Here is a 27500-nt window from a genome sequence, read left to right as displayed (position 1 = left end):
GCACAGTGGCATTGAGGGGAAGCGTGGCTCAGCGGTACGGTCTTTGCTTCGTACCCAAAAGGTAACGAGTTCGATCACCCGCCGCTGCGTTGTGTGGCCTTGAGCAAGTCACCTAGCCCTAGCTCACTTAGCGGCGCTGCACTGCGGCTAACGCCTGGGTTATTCCAGTCTTCTCTTGGAAAAGACCCTAAAGACAAATTTCCCCTTGGGGATGAATAAAGGGAATTTTATTATGTTTTTTTTATTATTATTAAACTTGCTCGACATTCTAAAACAGCAATTCAATACTCTTATATTTTCCAGCTTCAGCATCTGGGAATTCCAAGTTTAAAATCATCAAAAGTTGAATGCAGACATGAATTGTGTGCACTTTGGAACAATCGCGGAGATAGGAGATAACCGAGAGGCACTCGCATGCACTCATTTGCTAAGTGACCAAATACTCCCCCCCCCCCACGTCCAACCCACCCATGCATCCAAATCAACCGAGAAAAAAATGGGATGTTATTCACAAGTAGTACAGTTACCTATCACTACTGAGTTGCTTCCCCTGAGAGATGCGATCAGGAGGCGACTTTTTGGTGCAGAGGAGAGCTACAAAGTACGAAATATTTTTTTTTTTTGTCATTAAAGGTATCACAGCGCTTGACACTTAGGTAAGGGTCATTTCAGCGCCAGTAAAAAGAAGAGGAGAGTAAAAAAATTCTAGACTTACAATTGAAATCACACGAGAAATCGTTTCCCCCCAGGCCAAGGGCTCCGGCCAGGGTCAGGACAAAACTAAGTAATCCCATTCCAAGACATACAGAAAGCATACTCAAAAAGTAGTTATAGGGAGATCGAAGACAAGGTAAGTGACCTTATGCCCATCTTGGGAGGTCAAAAGACCTTACGTAGGTAAAGCGCTTTGAGCGCATTTAGTGGATATTGCGCTATATAAAAGCTCAAGCTTTTTTGTCTTGTTTTCTATCCAAATAGTCTTTATCCACTATGGGAGGTCGAAAAACTCATCAGAAGTACAAACGTTATGTTTTATTATGTTTTTAAGGGTTTTACGGCGCTTGCAACACATTTAGGTCATATCAGCGCCAGTAAAAAGGAAGAAAATGGGAAAGTATAAAGTTCTAGAATTACAATTAAAGCACCTAAGAGAAAGTAAGACATAGGGGAACTGGGAACAAATAGGGATCAGAGGTAGATTCCAAGAGCATACCACCAATGTACTTTGTTTGAGATCACCTATAAGTCTCATCCGGACACAAGCACAAAATCCAACAAAGAGGAATACACTCAAATGCTTACATTATACATTGAAAATAACAAATATAATAATACATAACAGAGAGATGATTTACAAGGAAAAAAATATCATCTCCCAAAACTAACTATACATTTGACTGTTTCCCTCTCAGCCAGGGTATACGGTCAGGGCCAGGACAAAACCAAGTAATCTCATTCCAAGACAAAGACAGAAAGCATGTTGGAAAACAGATATAGGGGGATAGAAGACAGTATGTACCTCCCTGCCCACTATGGGAGGTCAGGATCCCCACCCAGAAAGTACAAACGTAACAGACCACCTCAAACCCGAATAAAGTCAGGGTGTTTCAGATGTCACAGAGCGATTCCACATTAAAAATGAACAGAAATATGTGTGTGCAGCTATGTGGTCTTGTGGTAGGTATGACAAAATCGCTTTTGGACCGGAAGGTCCCGGGATTGAGTCATGCCAGGGTCAGGACAAAACTAAGTAATCTCATTCCAAGACAACGACAGGAAACAATTGGAAAACGGGTATGGGGGGATAGAAGACACAGTATGTACCTCCCTGCCCACTATGGGAGGTCAGGAACCCACCCAGTTGTGAAACATTGTAAAACTATTTCTAGACGAACAATAATGAGGTCTTTGTTTTGTTTGTTTTTGTTTTTAAGGGTTTTACGGCGCTTGCAACACATTAAGGTCATATCAGCGCCAGTAAAAAGGAAGAAAATGGGATAGTAAAAAGTTCTAGAATTACAATAAAGCATCCAAGAAAAGGGAAGACAAAGGGGAATTGGTTCAAATAAGAAACAGGTGTAGATTCCAAAAGCACTCTATCAAAGTACTTAGTTTGAGATCACTAAAAGTCTCATCCAGACACAAGCACAAGTCCCCGCTAAGAGGAACACACTCAAATGTTTTACAAATCATATATAATATAAAGAAAGCATAATACAGTGCATAACAGAGAGATGATTTACAATGAAAAAAATATCATCTCCCAAAACTAACTATACATTCGAATGTTTCCCCCTCAGCCACGGCATCTGGCCAGGACCAGGACAAAACCAAGTAATCTCATTCCAAGACAAAGACAAAAAGCATGTTGGAAAACAGATATAAGGGGATAGAAGGCATAGTATGTACCTCCCTGCCCACTATGGGAGGTCAGGAACCCCACCCAGAATGAGGTCTTTTGAATTTTAATTCAAATAGTTTGCGTTATAAGTATCTATTGGGTTCTAACTTCAACATGTTCAAATGTAAAATAAAAAAATAAAAGGCCAGTTTCTAAATGTCTTTTTATTTATTAATTCAATCATATATTATAATCAATCACATTCCCATCTCACAATGTCACATTCAAAACGACAGTTTCCCACCTCATCTCTAACATACGTGTAAGCCTCTTGTCTTAATTACATTGAAATGGTGAAAACGACAGTTGCCACATTTTTAAAAAAAAGGTTCTGCCAAAAAAAGAAAAATCCTTTGTTTACCATAGATTCTCAACTTTGTGTTTATACATTTTTATGCATGCCACGTCTGTAAACGAATTTCCATTTTTTTTGGATGAATAAAGTATCTATTATTATTATTATTATAGAATTACCAATTCTTTCCTGATATTCTTACCACTTATCTCATTAAGTCATGGCCAGAACGACAAAAAAAAAAAAAAAAAAAAATCTTTATCTTTTTTCTAAGTTCTGACTTGAAATCAAAATTATTTCCAAAACTAAACATGAATCAATGTCAAAACAAGAGGCTATCGCTACAAAAGTCTTCAATTCTCATAGACTGAAGTCAAACATAAACATTCTAAAATGCACTCAAGAAGTCTTTTATGAGAAAAACTTGTCTGTTCTGTCCTTGTACATGACTTGTCCACTTCTGATTTTCTTTTCTTTATTTTCCTGGATAAAAACAAACAAAACAGGATTAATAAAATAAACTCACTGAAAAAAATTTAGGGTGTATACTATATGAAATAAGCTAATTTGCGAGGACCAATCCATATCCGACCACATCATCTCAAATGGTTTATGCAAGGGTGAACATGATGCTTAAAACTAAAATCATTGTTTAAAAACAAACAAACGAGGCTTGAGTTAAGTTTTTATGGTTATGAGGGAGAATGAACATAATAAGTCTTTATGGTTATGAGGGGAGAATGAAAATATTAAGTTTTTATGGTTATGAGGGAGAATGAACATAATTTCATAACGAGATAAAAACTAAAATTTCACTCTTCTGATCACTTAAATTTAAAATTTTCATTTTTTTTTTTTGGCAGCACCAGGGTTCACCTCGACTTAATATTATGATATAGAGGCAATGAGTCACATAAAGAAAAGTTTGCATGTAACCTGTTGCATCAATCGGCACCTACTCAAAAAGACGAAGAGATGACCTCATCCAAAGCAGCAAAATAAAAATGCCAAAGTATCAGATTTTGGACAATTCAAAATTCTGAGCTTTGGCTTAACTCCTCAATCCTAGAGATTTTTGCTATTTTTCAAAATTGGAAAAAATGTATTAAAAATGAACATGTACATAGATAGTTTTATTCAACTACCATTAACATGTAAAAATTAAAAACATTAGCTTTGATACTACGCCTAAAATTTGTCTCAGAAAAATGTAATTAATAGGCATGGGGTAAAAGTAACCGAGGTAAACTACGGATATAGTCGGTGTCAGGGCTGAGTGAGTTAAAAATCAGTATTTGTTCTATCATGAACATAATCATGTCCCTGATATCGTTGTATTAGTCCTTACAATTGGACAATTCTAAGGACATGAGGGCTAAAGCATAAATTTTTTCAAAACTTGTACGTTGACTTTCTCCCACTCTAAAAAGAAAAATTGAAGTCACGCTTTGTTCAGCACCCATTGGCAGGGTTTTGTGACCCTTCTTTAAAAAATGAATGATCTTTAAAGTAACGAGGTTTGCATTAACATTAAAAAAACAATGTCCAGGTACAGTGCAACCTCTGGATAACGACATCCATTGAATTATGACATTGACTTCTGAGCCCGATTTTTTTGATAATTTAATAAGTAATAAAAAAAAAAACGAAATAGAGAAGTACACTAGAGTAAACATTTCATACAGTTCATGTCACCAGCTAGTTGTCATCATCTGTTACTGCCTTTAGTTGGGTGCTCATTCAAAATTGTTTTATTTTGTTACAAGACAAGACACTGTATGTACTCATCAGGAAAGAACCTGATCTTTTAACTGAATCAAAAATGAGAAAAATAAGGAGAAACAAAAACAAACTTACTTTAGTTCTGATAGCATGCCATGTACAAAACGCAACTGGTAGCACATATAACACAATGGCCAAGGACGCTGTTCTAAAAGTTCCCTTAAAATATTCTGCTTGGGTATTCTTCAAAGACATAAACCGTTGTACTGCAGGGTCAAACTGTAGAGAAAAAAACAAAAAACAAAACAAAACAACATTAAAGTCAGTTAAATTAAAATAATCATCAAGACAGAACCTACATGATAACTGAGCAATTCTTTAACTAGTAATGGGTACCTACTACTACTACTAACACTACCACAACTACTAAACTACCACCGTACAACTAGTACCCCAGAGACTTGATCAAAGGAGTCTCCCAACATCAGTGGGGAAGCAAAATGACTACCAAGGGGCATTGCAATGGTCAAACTGTATGTTTGACGGGTGCCTAGGATTTTCAAAATGGCGGCCACTAGAAGAATCCTCATCATTTTTTTGCATCCGTAATTTTGTGCTGCCAGATTTAATTCTTCAATGAACTTTATAAAATTATAATTATTTGAATCGACAAATTTACGACCTTTTTACGACCATGGATGCAAATTTATGACCATTTATGACCTTTATGAACAAGAGGTCAAATTTACAACTTTACGCCCTTGCTGGACACCCTGATTGGTTAAAAAAACCTAACAGTAAGAATTTTAATTCGTTAAGAATATCTGCAAACGACTGGCATACACCGATGTGATGAAGGTGCTTTCCTTGATGTACATAAGCAGCATTGAATAGCTTTGATTTATCCATCTCACATTTTACACCGTTGCGACTTCAAATCAAGTCTACAACTACAAGTCAAGTCTACAACTACAATGGCAAACAGAAGGTTGACAAAACCTATTGCTGAAAAGAAAGATCGAGTTGATCGATGCAGTTGAAAAGTCTGGCAAGTGACAGAAAATCATTGCAGATGAATTTGGCAAACCAGCCTTGTGACCAGAGTCATCAAGAACTTGAAGACAGTCTACCGAGGACTGCTGCTGAAGAAACTGTTGGCCCACATTGACAGTGGACATTTTTGACTCCTTCCGCCCATCTCTGCTTATTGCTGTGTCAATTCTGCGGACAGCCTGGGGTAAAGTTGAGCCCGCCATGATCATTTTATTGATATTTTATTAATGTTACTTATTTCTTTGTGCATTACGAAAGTTTCCATATTCTCGATTGTGGATATGTTTAAAAGATCTGAGTTTTTTAAAAAAGCGTCTGTTTATAAGTATAATCGTCCATCGTTATTGACAGACACTGTCTGGGAGCAATCTTTCATCGTCATTTATTGACAGACATGTCTGGCGATAACACCACCTTGTTCACTACTTTCTTGAAACAAAAAACAACGAAATAATAGATTTTCGCTTATACTTGGTATGCAAATTACCACTGGGATTTTTGCAAAATATTTGGCTATTTTCACGACTATTTTGGCATTTTAAATAAAATCTATCTGGCAAAAAGGTCTGCCATAACAACATAACGCCATGTGTGAATGTGATTATTCACTGACGCATCAGTATCTCAATCACTCAGACTCCATCGTCTCAGCTCTGGATAACGATAACCAGACAGTACCTTTGCCTTCATCTACAGTTACAGTAAGTCTATGACTATGTACGGTAGTTGTGAGTTGGTTTGAAAGTTTGTAAGTTGAAAAAAAAAAAAAAACCCTAAATAGGGGAGGCTTTCCGAAAGCTCCTACATCCCCAGTATTTAAAAAAAATAATGTTCTGGAGTAGGGGGTTTGGGAGGGGGAAAACAATTACAATAAAAAAAATAAAAAATACTGGGGATGTAGGAACTTTCGGAAGGCCTACCCTAAATAGAGCGGAAAGAATGTTGGTTCTTATGTTGTATCCTGTCGACAATACATTGACTTAAGTCTTGACAAGACTCACAATGAAGCCGCCACTGGTTGTGGTCTTGTGTGGATTTGTGACTTTCTTCGTCCATTCGGCTTTCAGAGCTTCTCTCATTTTGGCACGTTCTCTAATAGCCCGCAACTCCTGTTCTGAGGCATCGAACATTTTCCAAGGATCCCACTGTCTACCCTTTTCTGCCATTTCTTTGATTATTATTTTTTTTAAAAATTAGACTATTCCTATGACAGCAGAACAAATGCACAGAAACTTCAGGGTCAAACAAAATACTCGACAAGAAAACACAAGAACTCTTCAAATTTGAAGGAAAATGAAATCAATTATTGGGTCGTACTTTCGTCAATTCATTATTTCGCTCTAATCTACACTAAAGGGATTATTAACAAATGAATGCATGAGTGTAATCAGCCTTGCTATATATATATATATATATATATATATATATATATATATATATATATATATATATATAGAGAGAGAGAGAGAGAGAGAGTCAATCGCCCTAGCTCATTTTGCGGCGCTGCCATGCGGCTGATGCCTGGGTTATTCCAGTATTAAGTAGGAATAGACCCTGAAGACATACTTACTTACTTATCCGAACCAGCGACCACCTGAGCTCTAGCCCTTCGGTCTTGTGCCATGACGTAGAAGTTAGATGTCTTTTGTAGTTGTTCCAGGTGACTATAAAGTGTGTTACTGATGCTTGGATTTGGTGGGAGGAATGTGCATCTCAGGTCTTCAAGAGGTTGACACTGAAGACAAATTTCCCCTTTGGGATGAATAAAGGGATTTCTTTTGAAAACATTTATAACACATTTCCACAGAATAACCATGCCCAATGCTTCATTTCCCCTAGTAAGCCATTTAAAGCCACATTTCCATATCGTACGTTACAAGTCGCCCATTAAGTGTCCTTTATTACTAATACCCCCCCCACAATATCCATCACTGCCTATATCCAGGTACTTACACACACCTGAGTCGAGTGGTTATGTGTGTAAAGTTCCTTACCCAAAGATACAAAGTCAGGGCAACATTTCTCACCGATCCTTGTCACCCATCAAGCCACTGACCATGCTTAGTTGAGTCGTAAGAAAAAGCTTTTTACTCACATTATCTCACCCTACTCAGGTATAAAATGAGTACCTGGTCGTTAACAATGTTGTTTCTGTCTGAAAAAAAAAGGAACATCAGATAATAGGCGTCATGTCTCGTCTTACATATTAAGTGTTGCTTTTTGGTCAGGGAGCACCTCTGGGCCTGTTTAGTAGATATTGCACAATAAAATTGCTCAACAAATGCTCAATATTCAAATTTGATGTGCAAATCTCATTGTGTGTAACTTTTCCGGAGTGTCCGGAGGCAAACAGAGAACGGATATTCCCGGTGGCTATCAACTTTCTCTTTTAGCAGCAGCCTCTTATGGTTCTCACACTACTATTTTATGACGATCGACCCAATCAGTTAAGTCTTGTCCTCATTCGTGCACCGTCGTGAACCAGCCTGGTAGCATCGTCACAACACACGTTCAACTAGATGCTCTGCCGTTTCGGGTTCTTGCCCACATCGGGTACATGTGGGACAGGTGAAAAGTCCCCACTGATGAAGCGCACTTGCTGTTAGGCAGCTCCTCGACCGAAGCCGATTCGCAGCCACCCAGTGTCTCCTCTTACTGGTATCAAAGCCTGGCAACTTCTCACCAAGCTTTGAGGAGTGTACGTCCCCGCCCCCACGAGGGATTGAATTCGTCCGACTTCCATCTCGTATGTGCAGCTCTGTCCGTAGTCATGGTTTTAGCGATATGTAGTTGGCAGCAGCTTCTAAAGGTGCTCACACCACTATGTTGAAAACGGTAGGGGCTGCCTGAAGCCGGTGATCGTGAAAATACTAACGAAATATTGAAAATGGAGAGGCTTCGTATGGGAACAAAACAGAACAGTTTCCATACGAAGCCTCTCCACGTTGACTCTTTCGTACACTACTATGCTATGACGATCGACCCAATCCGCAAATTGGATTCAATAGCCTGATGTCACGTCGCCCAGCAACAGCGGCCGTCGTGGTTCTAAACAAAGAAAATCGGTACTTTTCATTCTTCCTGCTGGCTTGAACTCTTCATATATTTTGTGATCAGAATATGTAAGTCAAAACATGATCAGATTTTAAATGTTTTTTTTTTCCCTCTGGATACGCTTTTATGCTCGTCGGAGAAATATTTCATAAGGGCGTCCCCCATTGTTCCGGTAGTTTAGAGCCAGTTACTAAGTTACCATGCGTCATTACGAGGGAAGTGACGTTACGACTGTTGAAGCGTATTCTGAAGTTGGCGAGTCGGGTGTGTGGTCGACATTTGAGCGTTATGCTCTCCTCTTTCATCTCGCTTAGTAGGTTAGTAGATTTTCTGTAGCTTATTTATCTTTTTACACCGTTGAGTTTCTGGCACAACGGGCAACCCTCCTCATAATCGGAAGCGACGGGCTTGGGTTCGGTGTGTTTGTTTGTGTTTAAAGGTTTTACGGCGCTTGCAACACATTTAGGTTATATCAGCGCCAGTAAAAAGGAAGAAAATGGGATAGTAAAAAGTTTTAGAATTACAATTAAAGAATCCAAGAGAGAGTAAGACAAAGGGGAATTGGGAACAAATAGGGATCAGATGTAGATTCCAAGAGCAAACCAACAATGTACTTAGTTTGAGATCACCCATAAGTCTCACCCAGACACAAGCACAAGATCCAACAAAGAAGAATACACTCAAATGCTTACATTTCATAATACATTTAAAAAAAAAACAAAACAAATATAATAATACATAACAGAGAGATGACTTACAAGGAAAAAAATATAATCTCCCAAAACAATATCTATGCATTTGACTGTTTTCCTCCCAGCCAAGGTCGGGACAAAACCAGGCAATCTCATACCAGAAAGCATGTTGGAAAACAGATATAAGGGGATAGAAGACACGGTAAGTACCTCCCTGCCCACTTTGGAGGTAGGGAACCCCACCCAGTGGAATAGGTATCTCTGCAATGTTCAGGTCTTTTAATATTTTCAAGTCAAATTTAATGTGATGTTTTTTTCAGTAAATAGGACAAAGATGGGATGGTAAAATAAAACCCTCTAGATTTTACAATTAAAAGCACTTGCTGAGAAAAGGTAAGACAAAGGGAAATTGGTTGAAATGGGGAATAGGGAATGAGATAAGCGGAAGAGTAGCGTCCCTTGATTGGAAGTCACCTTACAGAGAGAACGTCAAAATGGTTTTGCGCATGCGTCTCTCTAGTCCTCGCTTTCGGTGAAGTGTCTCATGCCGCACAACCAACATGACGTTCTCTCTCTAATAACTTTTCCGCTCGTGACTTCCAATCAAGGGATGCTACTCTTCCGCTAATATCATTCCCTATAGAAGAGCAAACTATTAATGAGCTTAGTTTGAGATTACCTTAAAATCCCATTCACACACTAAGTTAAGTACACTCAAACGCTTACAAAATATTATTACATTCAAAACAAGAAATATATTACATATTAGGGACAATTTATGAGGAAAATATATCAATATCACGTCACCAAACTATTTCTATACGTTTTTCCTTCTAGGTCACAAACGCCAGCAAGGATAAAACCAAGTTATCTCATTCTAAGACAAATGACACAGAAAGCAATCTGGACAAGGAAAGCAGATTCAGGGGGATAGACGACGCAGCCAACATAAACTCCCTGTCTACCATTGGATTGTTTTTGTTTTTTAAAGGGGTTTTACGGACGGCGCTTGCAAAACATTTCAGTTATATCAACGCCAGTAAAAAAGAAGAAAATGGGACAGTAAACAGTTCTAGAATTACAATTAAAGGACCTAAGAAAAAGTAAGAAATAGGGAACTGGGAACAAATAGGGATCAGATGTAGATTCGAAGAGCATACCACCAATGTACTTAGTTTGAGATCACCTATAAGTCTCATCCGGACACAAGCACAAAATACAACAAAGAGGAATACACTCAAAGCTTACATTATAAATTCAAAATGACAAATATAATGATACACAACAGAGAGATGATTTACAAGGAAAAAAATATCATCTCCCAAAACAATAACTATGCATTTGACTGTTTCCCTCCCAGCTAGGACTCCGGCCAGGGCCAGGACAAAACCAAATAATCTCATTCCAAGACAAAGACAGAAAGCATGTTGGAAAATAGATATAAGGGGATAGAAGATACAGTATGTACCCCCCTACCCACTATGGGAGGTCAGGAACCCCACCCAGCTACCACTGGAAGACAAAACACCTTACCCCTATACCACGATGGGAAGTCGAGGTTCCCAACACAGGGTTTCACAAATAACAAACAAACAAAATAATACAAAACAAAACAAAAAAAAAAAAAACACAAAAAATCATACATAATTTCATAAGGAAGACTTTTTCAATTTAGTTTTTATTTCCAAATCAATGTCATATCAACTTAAAATTAAAAGCCAACAACAAACTCACTGTTCAAATACAAAACCCTCAATCAAACAAAGTTCAAAGTAATCCTGAATTAAATCATTATTATAGTCATAAGCCATTAAAAAAAAATAATAATAGTTATCAATTATAAAATATGAAACTAATTAACAAACAATAAGAGAGCAGGTTTCATAATTCATGATTATCTTTTTTTTTTTTTAAAGTCAGTTTTCAAACTGCAGGCATACACAATTCAACAATCTAAGTCAGTTTTCAAACTGCAGGCATACACAATTCAACAATCTTCCAGTACAAGTAGGGCAAGAATATATTATTTGTGATAACTGTCTGTACCATTTTAAAAAACTCTTAAAAATCTTGTTGTAACAGTGATTTGTAACAGTGATACTAATACTAAGCTGCTACAAGCTGTGGCTTGTAGAAAGTCATGGAACAAAAATGAATTTGGTGGCTCCAACAAAAAGAAAAAAAGAACACAATACCAAACACGGTACGTTTTGGGCTCAAAACCCTTCTTCAACCAATAACAAAACCGATAGACAGTCTGGATTTTAAGTGATGTATTAATGAAGGGTTTTGAACCCGAAACGATCTGTGTTTGGTATTTTATTGTTCTTTTTCAGAGCTGTTATTATATCCACACTCGACGCCCTCTCCTTACATATACATTGTTTCCACATTTGACGAAATGTGATATTTTGTAAATTTACTTATTTGTGTTTGTGTTTTTTGTCTCCTGACGAAGGCCAAGGGCCGAAACGTTGTTTGTTTTGTGTTCTTCCCTTATATATGAGTCATTTCTACTCACTTTACTTTTCTCTCTATGTTATTATATTAACTCTTGTTCAATACTTTTTAAGTGTTGTAATATGATCTTATAACTGAACTCATTTTTCATACTGTTCCTAATTGAATTTAATACCATCAAGCAAGGTATAATCATGTATTTATTTATGACAGGATGCTCAACAAATTAAGCATTAATTCAATCACACTTTTAAAAAAGAAGGAAAAACAAAGTTTAACACGAGCAGTTAACCTGATTCAGCAATTTTAAAACAACGAAATTAAGAGAAATGATGATAGGCTATTTGACTATCAAATATTTTATAGTGGGTTATTTCAAACACAAATAGCACCGGGGCAGCATGGCTCAGCAGTAAGGTCTTTGCTTCGTACCCGCAAAGTACGGAGTTCGATCACCCACCGCTGCGCTGTGTGGCCTTGAGCAAGTCACCTCTCCATAGCTCAATTTGCGGCGCTGCACAGCGGCTGACGCCTGGGTTATTCCAGTCTTCCCTTGGAATAGACCCTAGAGACAAATTTCCCCTATGGGATGAATAAAGGGAATTTTATTTTTATTTTATATATTTTTAATAGCGTTAATTCACCTCTCTTTTCAAGACTTTAAATGAACCAAATGTAAAGAAGTATTATATTACTTTAACATCTGTCTTAAACATCTTGATGTTTTTTAAAGGTGCTAAGATATCAAAGCATGCCTTATCATCCAGGCCATTTTATCCTACAAAATTAAGCAAGATACTAAACTGCTCATGTTATAATATCGTCGTTAAAAATAACCCTTTCTCTATATTTTTGACAGATTTATCTGTCATCTAACATACATTTACCATAGCCAGTTCATTAAAACTCTCTCTCCCTCTCCTTCCTTCGCTCTCAGACAAACAGATCGACACAAATGTACACAAAAGCCCCCTTCACCCCCCCCCCCCCAAACATACATACACATCCTGTCTTCTCTTATCTCTAATTATTAATGGTAGTACTATGTGGTACTTCATCGTCAGATTGCACTGTATCATACATATCATGTTTCCATTCTCTATCTGATGCATGTTCTACGGATCCTGGGGAAACAAGAAGATAAAAAGTTTCAAAATCAAATATTGCTGGCATCAATTATTGATCACAAATAAACTTCAATGGTTGAAAAAGCACAATTTCATTTTTAAAAAAGCTATATGCTGCCATTTAATCATGGTTTACAATTAAATTTATATTCAATTCTAACAAATCTTCCTCAGACAGCAAGCAAAAATCTCATATATTTGGGAAAAAGTCTGAACTTAAAAATTAAAATTGAGCTTTATATAGCACAATATCCACTAAATGTGCTTAAAGCGCTTTACAAGGGGTCCCTGGTCAACAGCAACATTTAACACGTAGGACGGGACATGCCGCCTGTTAGGCGATAATACAATTTTTCGGACAAAGACAATGCTGTTAACAGCCAGGTACTCATTTTACACCTGAGTACAGTGAGAGAAAGTGAGTAAGAGCCTTTTGCAAGAACTCATCTATGCGCCGAGGGCGAGGCTCGAACTCAGGACTTTCTGATCCGAAAGCCAGTGTCATACCACAAGACCACCTAGCCGCACAGACTTGAAAAAGTTCAAGAAAAAAATCAGTATAAATCCAAAATATAGAGTTTTCCGTCTTCTTCATATGAAGTCCACTTTAAAACATTTTAGGATTTGTGTAGTGTAGTTAATGAGAATAATATATCCATTTGTGATTGAAATCACCGCACATTTATTAAGCCTATTTTTCCTTTTAATAAGGCATGCCAATTTACAATTTAATTTGTGTAGAAACATCATCGTCAACCAGTCAATTAAAGCAATGTAATGTAAAGCAATCAAGACTAACACCAATATTAGTTTCTATCTCTAGAACATACTTCGGGTTCGTGTTTTAGTTTTTCATGAAATTTAAATCTGCTATTACAAAGTAGCCAGGGATGGATTAGACGAAACAGTGAAATTTATCGTTCAGTCACTCAGTTAGGATTGGCAACCTGTTGTGAACTTGACGGGTTTGGAAAGCGAAATAATAATTTAACAAAAACTGTGGGGAACATGGGAATATATTGATATAAATTGAGCTTTTATATAGCGCAATATCCACTAAATATGCTCAAAGCGCTTTACAAGTGGTCCCTGACCAACAGCAACACGTAGTATTTAGAACGAAACATGACGCCTGTTAGGCAATATTACAATTTTTTCGGACAGAGACAACGCTGTTAACGGTCAGGTACTCATTATACCTGAGTACGGTGAGAGAATGTGAGTAAAGAGTCTTTTCAAACGAGGCTCGAACCCAAGACCTTCCGATCCGAAAGTGAGTGTCATACCACTAGACCACATAAAAATTGTAATATCGCCTAACAAGCGGCATGTCCCGTCCTACATGTTAAATGTTGCTGTTGACCAGGGACCCCTTGTAAAGCGCTTTGAGCACATTTAGTGGATATTGCGCTATATAAAGCTCAATTTTTTTCTTTTTTTTTTTTTAAAAACTCGGATAAACTCTTGATCTACGGGCCTTATGCTTCTGAAGAACTCTTCTTGGGTGAAAGCCACAAATTGAGACATTCTGATTTAATCTGCTTTCTTTTGTTTACATAAGGTGAATAATCAATGGACAGTACATAACAAAGCCATTAATGCTACTTACTTTTGTCTTCTCTCTCTACACTCCTGGAGTCCCGACCAAATTGACCCCTGCCGATTCCACCTGACCAGAAAGTGCGACCCCTTCCCGATCCAAAGGACCACCCTCTTGCTCCTCTGAACCCCCGGTTGGACTGGAATCGACCTCCACGGCCCCTACCACCCCTCACACCTCGGGGAGAAATGTCACGATCGTCATGCTGTTAAAGAAAAAAATTAAAAAATAAAATTAAAACTTGGGTCATGACAGCATCAGCACATCAAGCCAATTTTATGTCCTGTTGAAGCAGATGCCAATGTGTTCAAGTCAAAGTGAAAAAGACGATAAATGTTACTTTTTTTCCCACATAAAGAATATAAAATAAAAATATAAACATGACTGCAGTTTCATATTTTTGACTACAAATTTATATTAACTATCTAAATCATTCCAACATAATAGGGAATGAGATTAGCGGAAGAGTAGCGTCCCTTGATTGGACGTCACCGGCGGAAAAGTTATTAGAGAGAGAACGTCATGTTGGTTGTGCGCCATGAGACACTTCACCGAAAGCGAGGATGAGAGAGACGCATGCGCAAAACCAAATTGACGTTCTCTCTGTAAGGTGACGTCCAATCAAGGGACGCTACTCTTCCGCTAATCTCATTCCCTATACCCATTTGGAGGCAACTAGTCAGACGAGGGTGTGACTTAAAAACTCGTTGTGTCCCTCATGAGTTTCACACCGTAATTTCAAATGCTATTATTATTATTAGTTAAAAAAAATAAAAAAATTGGGCTTTATATAGAGCAATATCCACTAAATATGCTCAAAGCGCTTTACAAGGGGTCCCTGGTCAACAGCAACATTTAACATGTAGGACGGGACATGACGCCTGTTAGTCGATATATAACAATTTTTCGGACAAAGACAATGCTGTTAACGGTCAGGTACTAATTTTACACCTGAGTACGGTGAGAGAATGTGAGTAAAGAGCCTTTTCCAAGGACTCAACTATGCGCAGATTATATAGCAGATTTCAAATGCATCATTGTTATCACTCAAAACTGTTTGCTTCAGTCCATAGCCTTTCAAATGTAAAAATACAGCGCAGCACGGAAATATTGAACCCGTTGGGATTGGGCCAGTTTGTTAGAGATTTGAAAATGAAATCAAAGAAACAATACTCACTTGTGAGTACTTGTTATAAAGATCTGAAAAAGATAAAATGAAAAATCAAAGTGTTATTCAGGTATGATAGTTGATTCAATTAATATTTGAGACAACAATGGAGTCAATTACCTCATTTTTGCATTAATTTGAAAGAAGTTGACTTTACAATGACAGGTTTTTAATTTTCATTCATTATCAAAATCCCATTTCATAAGCCAATTTCACCTGGTTTATATTCAGAATTAAACATTCTTACCCAGTTTTTCTTCATTATACGAAATTAATTTGGTTTTTAATCATCATTCATGCAGTAATAATCAGATGTCCAAGGACATGACAATCTTGATTAGATATATCTAGGAGTTCAACACTTTAAAACTATTTCTGAGCTGGGAAACCCCCCCCCCCCCCCAAAAAAAAAAAAAGTAATGGAATCGTCAAAAGATCTTAGCTAACAGAACTATACTACTACTTTTCACTTGTCTTTCCAAAATATTGAGTTAGTCGTTTTATTCAAAGGAGGGGGGGGGGTATTTTAAAATTTACTATGAAAGAGTATAACTCCAATTATTCGATAATAATAATAATAATAATAATAATAATAATAATAATGTATACTTTATTCATAAAAATGGAAATTCGTTTACAGACGTGGCATACATAAAAATGTATAACAGGAGGACATTATTTAAAAAGTAGGCAAACCTGCAGGTGGAGAGCCTCTATCGTCTTGTTCAAACCAACTTTGATCTCTACCACGCCCCCGACCACGGAAACCACCACCTCTTCCTGTTGACGGAGGAACACGATGGATCGAGTTCAGCATAATAATTGATTGTCATAACCTCATGAAAACTAAATAAAATTTTTTAAAATGTAGGAATGAATTTGGTCTTTTAAACACAGAATCTCACAACAGCCTACAAATGATAAATAACCCTCTGTGAAAGGCTCCAAGATCAATTCTGTTGAAAGTTTTATGAAGACAACATTTTGAAATGCAAAATAATTTTTTTTAAAAAAGGTAGTCACTTCAAATTATCATTAAAACAATTAATATATGATAAACTGTATTTTAGATTATAATTATAACTGATGGCTAAAATTAACCTAAATTTTACTTTTAAAGAGGGAAAGAAAGATATAATGAAAGTAACATCAACAAAAAATGAACGGAAATCAATGTACGGTCCCATTCTTGTATTTTTAATGAGAAATACTTAAAAGTTTTTAAAAATCTGGAATTATAATAGCAGCCATTGGGCCCATGGAGCCAGAGTTTTCCCGGTTTCTATAGCATGAAAGGGACAACAGCAATTGCTTGCTATACTTTGGATAGGATGCTAGTCTATCGCAAAGTACTTTCCACTAAAATATAACAGACTCAGCTACCCATTCAATACTGGGCGGACAGGACGGACGGGGGGTTCAGAAAAAAATATCGACTGCACATGGGATCGATCTTGGTCCCTTTGCATGTGAAGCGAGTGCTCTACCAACTGAGCTATAAGGACCACCAGGAATTTAAATTGTCAAGAGGTAAATTGAAACTGGCAAGACATAAATTTCTTTTTAGTGACACTGACATCTGTCAGAACTTGTAAGATATAAATATGAGGGAAAATGAATTGGTGGAATGAACTACCACGGGGTCTGAGGTGAGGGAGTGTAAGTCTTTACCTGCCTTTAAAAAGAATCTCAAGACACATCTTTACTGTATTTTGGTTTTATTGACGTTATGAACCCTTGATTTGGTTATGAATTCATTGCATTGTTTGTTTCGTTTGTTTTTTTGTTGTTGTTTTTTTTCACTCAAAATTTATAATTTATATTGTAAAGTGCCCAGAGCTTGTGTTTTACACGAGAATGAGCGATGTATGAATATGTATTATTGTAAATATGTATTATTATAATTATTATTATTATCATCATCAGTATTATTATTATTACTATTATTATTATTATTACTATTATTATTATTACTATCATTATTATTATTATTATTATTATTACTATTATTATTGTTATTACTATTATTATTATTATTATTATTATTATTATTATTATTATTATTATTATTATTATTATTACTATTATTATTATTATTATTATTATTATTATTATTATTATTATTACTATTATTATTATTATTATTATTATTATTATTATTATTATTATTATTATTATTATTATTATTATTATTACTATTATTATTATTATTATTATTATTATTATTACTATTATTATTATTATTATTATTATTATTATTATTATTACTATTATTATTATTATTATTATTATTATCATTATTATTATTATATCTTGTTACCTCTATTACTGCTGGGGCTAGCACTGTATCTTGACCTCCTGTCAAAACCTTTGTTGAAATCTCCCCTATCATCTTGACTTGTTCTGCGAGGACTCCACTGGCGTCTGTAGAGGTTAAAGGTAAAATAATTGACAGGGCATTCAAAACCAATATGGACTCCTGACAGCAAGGGGGATACAGGAAGACCAAGAGAAACACGGTGGATGTTATTTGAGAGGGAAAGGGATCCTGGATAGAGGCATTTACAGGACAAGATATATTTGTGGCTAAAAATTTTTTTTTTAATTGAGATTTATATACCGCAATATCCACTAAATATGCTCAAAGCGCTTTACAAGGGGTCCCTGGTCAACAGCAACATTTAACAAGTAGAACGAGACATGATGCCTGTCAGGCGATATTACAATTTTTTCGGACAAAGACAACGCTGTTAACGACCAGGTACTCATTTTACACCTGAGTACGGTGAGAGAATGTGAGTAAAGAGCCTTTTCCAAGGATGCAACTAACTATGCGCTGAGTGCGAGGCTCGAACCCAGGACCTTCCGATCCGAAAGCGAGTGTCATACCACTAGACCACATAGCCGCACATCTAACATAGCAAAAAAGCATGGCTCATTGAAGGATGCATTTGAAACTAAAGTTTGATCAGTTTCAATAAGTGCTGATGGTACCAAAAACTGAAAAGGGAGGAAAATTTTGAATGATTGCCTTTAAGCCCCATTATTTTTACAGCATTCACCCCCCCCCCCCCCCCCCCACACACACACACGCACACATTTTTAGAGCAATTGAGATGATAGACTATCATTGATAATCTAGCTAACTTCTTGAGAGTGGGAAACTGCACCTATTTGTTCCACCACACATCAAATATCCCACTGCCAGTACATTTGATTGAGGGAAATATAACTTAAAAAAAAAGAGGAAATTCCTCCTCTGACTCAAAAATCGCGGATTTCCGCGGATCCGAGGAAAACCAACAGCATTGTTCAATGTGATACTCGAAAACTCAACCAACCTTGGCCCTCTCCCTCGCATCCCTCCACGCCCTCTTCTATCAGCAGGAAACCCTCTGCCTCCTCTGTCTCTGTCATTGGCATCATCAAACCGTCGAGCTCTATCATGATCAACGACAACACTACGGTCGTCATGGTTGTGGTGCTTGCTATTTCTTTCAAAGTCTCTATGAATGTGAAGGAGAAATACTAGTTACCATAATTTTCTTTCTTTTATTTTTTTTATTCAATGCTGGTAAAATGGAAGAAAGAGGGATTTTCTCAGAATGGGAAAAATAGATAGAGCAGCAATATACTTTGTGTTTAAGATCACCAAAAAGTCTTACCAAGACTCTTTTAAATGCTTACAAAATATATGAATAATGACTAAATGAAAACATTGCATTGAGATTAATCTTTCTCAAAATATACATGTGTCCATCTGACTGTATAGCTCCCACTATAAGACCAAGATAGGTCCCATTCTTGTTCATTAAAATTTGGTTTAAGTTTAAGGGGTTTTCTGGTGATCTGAAATTTGTAAAGACCATCTCAGCCCGGCAAAAAGGAAGATGATTAAATAAAGTTCAACAAAACAAGCACATGTGACAATGGCGAGACAAAGGGGATAATTCAACAGATCAGAAGTAGATCTGAAAGAAAGATATTTCCTTGCAGCTTGTCTAAAATCATACGAAAGCCCCACAAGTGCCATGTCTCGTTCAACATGTTAAATGTTGCTGTTGGTTAGGGACCTCTTGTAAAGCGCTTTGAGCACATTAAGTGGATATTGCGCTATATAAAAGCTCAAGCTCAAATGTGAAATCTGAAAAAATCTATGCTTTATCATAACATTTCCAATCAGTTATTAAAAAAAAAAAATTTCTCCTGTCTAGTACATAATGCAGTATAAGAATTATATGAAACGCTTCAGAAGCTTATAACATATTCTTACTACAAAAATGTATTATCAATTCTATATCTGTATGTAATCTGAAATCAGGTCACATATTTTGACTTACTCGTCTCTCCCACTCTTTCTCCTTTCCAGAGCGTGCCTCAAATCGTAATCGTCACCTCTGGATTGTCTCCCCTCCCTCGACAACCTGAAAGCTTCCTCCTCGTCTTCCCTCATTCCTCTACTTCTCCTCCCACCATCCACTCCATCCTTTCTCCTCATTTCATCTTGTTTTTTCTTTTGCTGGTAACGTGACTCGTACCTTGAGTCGGGCTGTGGATTTAACCTGGAATGACATTATTACAATTTCAGTTCTTCAAAAAGATCATCATGGGTCTGTTTTTATGTTTTTAAGGGTTTTACGGCACTTGCAACACATTAAGGCCATATCAGCGCCAGTAAAAAGGAAAATGGGAGAGTAAAAAATTCTAGAATTACAATAAAGCATCCAAGAAAAGGGAAGACAAAGGGGAATTGGTTCAAATAAGAAACAGGTGTAGATTCCAAAAGCACTCTATCAAAGTAATTAGTTTGAGATCACAAAAAGTCTCATCCAGACACAAGCACAGGTCCCCACTAAGAGGAATACACTCAAATGTTTTACAAATCATACATAATATAAAGAAACATAATGCAGTGCATAACAGAGAGATGATTTACAAGGGAAAAAAAATATCATCTCCCAAAACTAACAATACATTCGACTGTTTCCCTCTCAGCCAGAGCCAGGACAAAACCAAGTAATCTCATTCCAAGACAAAGACAGAAAGCGTGTTGGAAAACAGATATAAAGAGATAGAAGACACAGTATGTACCCCCATGCTCACTATGGGAGGTCAGGAACCCCACCCAGATCATGGGTCTAATCCATTGCCACCTTAAGTATACTGTGTTTCAAAAGTTCTGTCCAACATTTGATGTGTTATCATTTTTCAATAAAGCTTTTTTTACACATTTTTTATAGTTCCCATGAGTTTTTCGTGCAATTATTTATCCACTGTGTGTATTGAAGAATGAAAAAAAACTCACCTAGTTATGCCACATTACAAAGTCGATAAAAATTGTATTTTGACTTCTAAAATCAAACCGTGCTCAATCTGTGTGTTGTTTTTAACACAAAACACACTTTGTGAGTACACGATCCAAATGCAGTATTGCTTTTGAAATTTTAATGAAAACTTTTATTGTGGCTCTATTATTCATCATGGCAAAGTTAGAAAATTCATTAGTTGTGATTGTTTGAAACAAATAAACATATAGGGGCTATACAAAAATAAGATTATATCACAACATTTCTTGATTTCTAATGATCAAATCTTATAATGTGGATTAAAAAGGTACGCTTTAAAAGGTTTTTAAAAATAATATTTTGAGTCTAAAAATCTACCCAATCACTACTTTATGAATAACCAACCATTTTATAATATAAAATATATCAGCTTATAAAGTGTTAGTGCTGTGTTCTAAATGATAAACTTTAAAATTTAAAACAGTATAATAAATTTAATGCCATGTCATGTCAAATGCTTTTTTCAATTCATAAAGCAATGATTGGGTAGCTGGGTCTAGCTTCTATCATAAGGACAGTCCGACAGTGATATGTTAAAGACTGGTGTCTTATTCAGGGGCAGATGAGCAAATGTTACCGTCCATGTCTAATCACAGAAACAGGTAGACATTCCAACAGAAATTGGGTAATGTAAATGTTGCTGCTCGAAGCTTGAAGAAATAAATAACAATGTGAAATGGAATGTAAGCTTCAATTTAATTACAAAAACAGATCAAATGAACATTTTGGGTTTCTCCTTTATGAACAAAACAGGATGAATGAAACACCAAAGATGAATGAGATTCATTCATTCTGTTTTGTTGATAAAGGGGGAACCCAAAACGTTCATTTGATCTGTTTTTGTAATTAAATTGAAGCTTACATTCAATTTCACATTATTATTTACAACAGAAATTGGCCATGGCTGAAAAGCGAAGAAATCCTAACCCTATACAACTGCACTGTTGACTATCATAAAAGATGGAAGACAAATTTTAGACAAACAGTGAAAAGTAAACTCTGTACCATTATTATTATTATAGCTATTACAATAGACATATGTAGTATTGATAAGTTATTCCAATTATGAAAACTACCCATAAAATCAATCAATTACAAGATTGCTTAATTGGAGTGATTTCTGAATAACAGTGGCTATTCTATTGAGTGGCTTCGACTGTGTTCTAAAATTGAATATTGGAGACGTCCAACTCTGACCGTGCCAAGTATGGTAAAAATTTATTTTTTAAAGTTTATACATGGGTGCAAGCAACTGGACCTCAAAAAGCCTGCAAGATTCACAGACTGTGTTTTTGTCTGGGTCAACTTTCATTTCTTCTCTAATCAACTTCCGGTTCAAATTTAATAATATAACTATCACTTCCGGGTCACAGTAGCATCGTGATTCAAAAGTTTCGCTTAATCATATGGACGTAACCGACCCGATTGTTGGGACCTAAACAAAAAATTAAAAAAAAAAAATCAATCAAATCCAAATCGCAAAAAGCCGGCGATGTTTTTTTCAGTAATCCAATCGGCCGGCACTCTTGCACCCATGAGCTTATAGTAAAGGCCAACCCCTCCCCTACCCTTGTGACCAATACAGATATTAATCACGAAACCCTATTTGGTGGGACAAGTCATGTGAGATATACACAAATGACCAGATAATATGAAGAAGCCTCACTGTTTCTCAAAAATCACCTCTCTCACACTTACTAAGATAGAGACACTTATCTCCTATAGATAGTATGCGCTTGGCTAAGAAGCTCATAACATTGCCATCCGGAAGTATAACGGACCAACACACAAAACTGCGTGTATCCATGAACGTTTATAGCCGGGTTAATACAGTTCAGTGATCATTACTCATATACGCGGATGGCAAAACCAATAACAAAGACCTGAGTGACGTCATCTTCGAACTATCTATATGAATCATGAGAAAAAGGTTCTTTCTCACCTGACGTTCGGTGATCTGTGAGGAGATCGACTACCTGACCTGTCTTTGTTACCAAGTGATTTCCTGAAAAAATTTAAGTGTAAATGTTGCTGCTCGAAGCTCGAAGAAATAAATAATAACGTGAAGTTGAATGTAAGCTTCAATTTAATTACAAAAACAGATCAAATGATCGTTTCGGGTTTCCCCTTTGTCAACAAAACAGGATGATTGAAACACCACAGATGAATGAGATGATGTGGTCTCATTCATCTGTGGTGTTTCAATCATCCTGTTTTGTTGATAAAGGGGAAACTCGAAACGTTCATTTGATCTGTTTTTGTAATTAAATTGAAGCTTACATTCAACTTCACGTTACTATTTATGAAAAAATTTAAGGTCAATGCAAACATACTAAACAATGATGGCCATATAACAAACGTTGAATCACTGTTTTGATATGAGAACCTAAACTTTAATTTTTGTATTATATTTAGACCAACATATTCAGACATCAGCCAAAGTGCAATACCAAAAGATGAGTAATAGGAGCGAAATTTCTTGCTCAAGAAAAAAAAAAGAGGTACATGCAATTGGGCTAAAACCCAGAAAAGTATAATTGAGCTTTATATAGCGCAATATCCACTAAATGTGCTCAAAGCGCTTTACAAGGGGTCCCTGGTCAACAGCAACATTTAACATGTAGGACGGGACATGACGCCTGTTAGGCGAAATTACAATTTTCCAGACAAAGACAATGCTGTTAACTCATTTTACACCTGAGTACGGTGTGAGAATGTGAGTAAAGAGCCTTTTCCAAGGACTCAACTATGCGCCGAATGCGAGGCTCGAACCCAGGACCTTCCGATCCGAAAGCGAGTGTCATACCCCTAGACCACATAGCCGCAAAAGTATGGTGCAAGCATATGCTTTAACCACTGCAATCTAGCCGGCCCTGAAAATTACCCCAATAATGGAATGGCATGTGTCTCAGAGAGAGAGGAGAAAAAAACCCCACCTCAAAACATCAAAGAAATCATCAATTTCTTAACCCAGATAAACTGATAAAAACTAAATTTTTCAGTATGTTTTCAAAATAATACAATATTGATTGCTCTTGTGTCAAATTTTATAAAAATGATCTTTTGGAATAGCCTCATATATCTGTAGTAAGTAAAAGGTCCAAACAAATATGCATTACTACCTCAAAGCATCTGGAGAGACACGCAAAGAGCTGTCTGCTGGTCTTTTGTGTGTGGCTTTAACCCTGACAAGCCGACGTTCTTCAAAATCATCATCAAGATTTTCATCATGTTTCCAAACTTTGATCTCTTCCCGATCAAAAATTGGTTTCCTACCCTCGTTCTTCTTGTGAACCATTTTAAAAAGAGATGAATCAAAGATTTTCTAGGGGAAAAAAAAAAAGAAAGTAGAATTAATACAAAACGGTTGACTAAAGACATATTATAATAATATTTTTCTCATGAAAATAGATTCAAACTGATTCTAATACAGTTGAAAACTAAATATAAATATTTTAACAAATGTACATCATTAGAGATGGCAAAGACGGAAATAATAAGTATCATCTCATTATAATAATAAGACAAAATAAAACAAAGAGGAAATTAGTTACAATATTTTCATCCCCAGAGATTGTCTCAATGACACAAACATTTTTTTTCTGTTACACAGAGGATATCTCACAATTATTATTATTATTATTTGATATAGCGCCAGTATCCACAAATAGTGCTCAGATGTGCTTTACAATAGTTTTTTTTTTAGTATCACACATGTTCATTCATTCGACTACAAAATCACTACAACAGTCACACACATCTTGTTCGATATTCACATAGAATCACGATAAGCAGAATGAAAAAGATCGGTTTCGAAGACTGGTAGACTTTCACATTGTCAGGTTTTAGGTGGTGAAGAATTCCATACGATTGGAGCCGAAAATGCAAAACCACGCTCAATAACAATACTATTATCAATACATTTCACGTAGTAGGAATATAATATACCTGCACAGTGACATCATCTGATGGTTCAGCCCTGGGGTTCCTCAATATGGCGATGGTGACATTGTCTTTCATCTGAAGCTGGAAGGGTTCAAGGTCCTCATCAGTAAATCTTTTATGCAGAGTTACACGACTTGATTTCTTCTTATTCATTGAACTACCGACTTTACGCTGAGGCAATGAACTGTCTTTGTCTTTTTCAGAACTTTTACCAGAATTATTTTTCTTTGAAGCAGATGTAGAACGCGGGGGTGAAACTGAAGACAGAGAATGACCTGGATAACTTTTCTTTTGCATCGGAGGGGAATGACGAGGTTTTTTCTTTGAAGAAATGCCATGGTAGTCTGGCGACCGGGATGCACGTTTCAATTTACGATCATTTTGTCCTCTGTCTCTGCAAAAATTTAAAAGTTCATATACAATATTTCTGCAGAATAAGATTATAGGTATGTAATGTGAGTGACCTAACTTATTTTAATTTCTAAAAAAAAAACTTAATTAAGAATCTACAATTTTAATCATAAACAGTAATTCAATTTTTTTAAAAACACACATGCACACAAACAAAAAAATAATAAAACAAATGTAGGTTGAGTTGTTTTCCTAAAAATATAGACAGAACAATGACTTGAAGACTAATGCTTTGTGAATCTTTGGGATAATTGCAGTTTCCCAAATTAACTGACAATTTACCAACAGAAAGGCTAAACTTTTGAGTGAAATACTTCACAATGAAAAAAAAATAAAAAGAAAAAGAAATGCATTGTGTTTAACTCTTAATAATAATACCATCTAAGTGTTTAAACTTAAATATCTCGCATAGTCATAAAATAAATTGAGAGATCTACTGATCAAAATTTGAGAATTAAGTCCCAATACTTCGATCTGATAAATATACAATGTATTTCTTTGATGTATGAGGAGTTGATATATTCCATTTCAATGGATATCTTCATGGGTCTCAGGCTCCTAAAGTGCTTTTTTAAATTTATCAGGATTTGTGACCTTCAACTTCAACAACAAAAAATGAATAGTCCTCACCCAAAACTGTTGTGACGATCTTTCAACGAGCCCACTGGGGATAAAGACCTTCGGGACCTCGAGTCTTGTCCAGGTCCAAAGTCTGGCTTGCTTACTCGGGCAGGTGATCTGGATCTGCGCCTTGTAAAACCTTTGGAAATACGAGATTTGAAGAAGGAATTAAGAAATTGTTTCATATTATGCAATTTCACAAGTTAATGAGTTTACGAAAAAAAAAAAAAAACCCTCAGAATGTAAATTGCAACTCTAACAGCAGAAAACAATTATTTAATGTTCAAATTTTGAAAATATTTTGCAAAATGATTGAAGGATGAAGGAAATAGTGTTGATTTTCTACTATTGTGCCCTGGAAATAGAGGAGGAACATTCATTACTTCTCAATCTTATTTTAAAACCATACAAATTAAACATTTTACATGACTTATAAATTTGATTTGCCTTAATAAATAAATATTAATTTTTATCCAAATTGTATTCAATACCAAAAAAGAAAAAAAAAAGAAAATTAAAAAGATAATTTTTCTTATTACAGCTATATGTAATAAATGGTAATGTAATTTTTGTAACTTTTAAGACTTATACTACAGTGCAGTATTCTTAAAGCTGGTGATAAAAAACACTATGTAGTGAAAGAGAAAAAAACACCCTCCCCCCCCTCCCAAAAAATGTTCAACTATGCTACAAATCAATTTATCAATTAGTGTTTTTCTCTATTTATCACTAAAATGTCAAAGAGCTCTTTTTGATATTGTGATATTCTTGTGAACAAAATCGAACTTTAATTTTTTAAAAAATCTTCCATATCATAACTATAATAAATATCATAATAACACCTTTACCTCTAGCATCACTCTTTCCGTATTTTGGAGATCTACTTCGACTTCTGTGAGAAAAACTAGAATGATGATGTGTCCTTGGAGGTGATTTGAAATCTTTTCTTTTAGGTGGTGGTGAATGATGGTATGATCGGTCATGCTGTGATGAAGATGAAGATGATAACCAACTTCTTTTTTTATGAGACGGTGACGATGATCTGTGAATAGAAATTGTAATCAAAATATACTCAAGTTGTAAAGACCTCACCAAAAGTTAATGCATATCCAAAATCATTTCCAAATGTATTTCTTCTCTTGGACAACATCGATTCAATCAAAATGACAATGGTATATATCATTGTTGTTAACAATTCAATAATTAAGAGAAATAAGTTATTACGGCTTGAACTGCTTTCAGTTAATTTGTAAAGCGCTTTGAGCACATTTAGTGGATATTGCGCTATATAAAGCTCAATTTTTAAAAAATTTTTTAATTTGATCCACTTTGATTGAGTTATATTCAATTTAACTTATTTCCACTGAAAATTGATCAATGTTTAATAGTTTAATGGACAATTAAAATCTTTTTGAGTTTTGAAGTCAATAGTTTAAACTCTTGACAAAAATGTCATTTTACCTGTTTCGATGTGAGTCACCCTGATCTCTGTATCTTGGCGGAGGCATTTTATTTCTATGTGGTTCTCAATTCAACTGTAAATTTAAATGAAAGTGGGTGTTTATATATTACTTTATTGCATTGCTAGTAAACTGACACTCACATG

General features: G+C 35.8%; 2 protein-coding genes across 5 annotated transcripts in view; both read right to left on the bottom strand.

Moving 5' to 3' along the window:
• Positions 1–2550: 2550 nt before the first annotated feature.
• Positions 2551–6737, bottom strand: LOC144967028 (uncharacterized). Its single transcript, XM_078903776.1, has 3 exons — positions 6473–6737; positions 4554–4697; positions 2551–3179 (listed from the first exon to the last, which is right to left on the bottom strand). Exons 1-3 carry the CDS (start codon positions 6635–6637, stop codon positions 3108–3110), a joined length of 381 nt encoding a protein of 126 aa, XP_078759902.1. The 5' UTR covers positions 6638–6737; the 3' UTR covers positions 2551–3107.
• A 4136-nt stretch (positions 6738–10873) lies between these two features.
• The window catches only part of LOC144967027 (uncharacterized), a 17678-nt gene continuing 1051 nt past the window's right edge, over positions 10874–27500 (bottom strand). For 3 of the 4 annotated variants that reach the window (XM_078903771.1, XM_078903772.1, XM_078903773.1), the window contains exons 2-14: positions 27356–27429; positions 26743–26936; positions 25904–26033; positions 24866–25256; positions 24040–24242; positions 22860–22922; positions 19913–20134; positions 18914–19078; positions 17893–17996; positions 16269–16352; positions 15582–15604; positions 14414–14609; positions 10874–12801 (exon numbers count right to left, since the gene is read on the bottom strand). In XM_078903771.1, coding sequence (XP_078759897.1) covers positions 12701–12801; positions 14414–14609; positions 15582–15604; positions 16269–16352; positions 17893–17996; positions 18914–19078; positions 19913–20134; positions 22860–22922; positions 24040–24242; positions 24866–25256; positions 25904–26033; positions 26743–26936; positions 27356–27402 — 1923 coding nt within the window. In that variant the 5' untranslated portion in view covers positions 27403–27429 and the 3' untranslated portion in view covers positions 10874–12700. The remainder of the gene's footprint in view (positions 12802–14413; positions 14610–15581; positions 15605–16268; positions 16353–17892; positions 17997–18913; positions 19079–19912; positions 20135–22859; positions 22923–24039; positions 24243–24865; positions 25257–25903; positions 26034–26742; positions 26937–27355; positions 27430–27500) is intronic. The other variant, XM_078903775.1, reaches the window with a different exon arrangement.

Source organism: Berghia stephanieae, chromosome 3 (assembly GCF_034508935.2).
Source record: "Berghia stephanieae isolate SIO BIC M18660-M18661 chromosome 3, UCSD_Bste_1.3, whole genome shotgun sequence".
NCBI classification, from domain to species: domain Eukaryota; kingdom Metazoa; phylum Mollusca; class Gastropoda; order Nudibranchia; family Aeolidiidae; genus Berghia; species Berghia stephanieae.
Note: the sequence above shows the minus strand (reverse complement) of the source record. Positions and strands in the feature narration are given on the sequence as shown.

Bases quoted from the DNA above. Each gene is read 5' to 3' on its own strand.
- LOC144967028 (XM_078903776.1), bottom strand. From the start codon at position 6,637: ATGGCAGAAAAGGGTAGACAGTGGGATCCTTGGAAAATGTTCGATGCC. The intron at 4,698-6,472 runs GTGAGTCTTGTC...TTTTCTCTACAG, and splicing joins CAACCAGTGGCGGCTTCATT to TTTGACCCTGCAGTACAACG. The intron at 3,180-4,553 runs GTAAGTTTGTTT...GTTTTTATCCAG, and splicing joins GGCATGCTATCAGAACTAAA to GAAAATAAAGAAAAGAAAAT.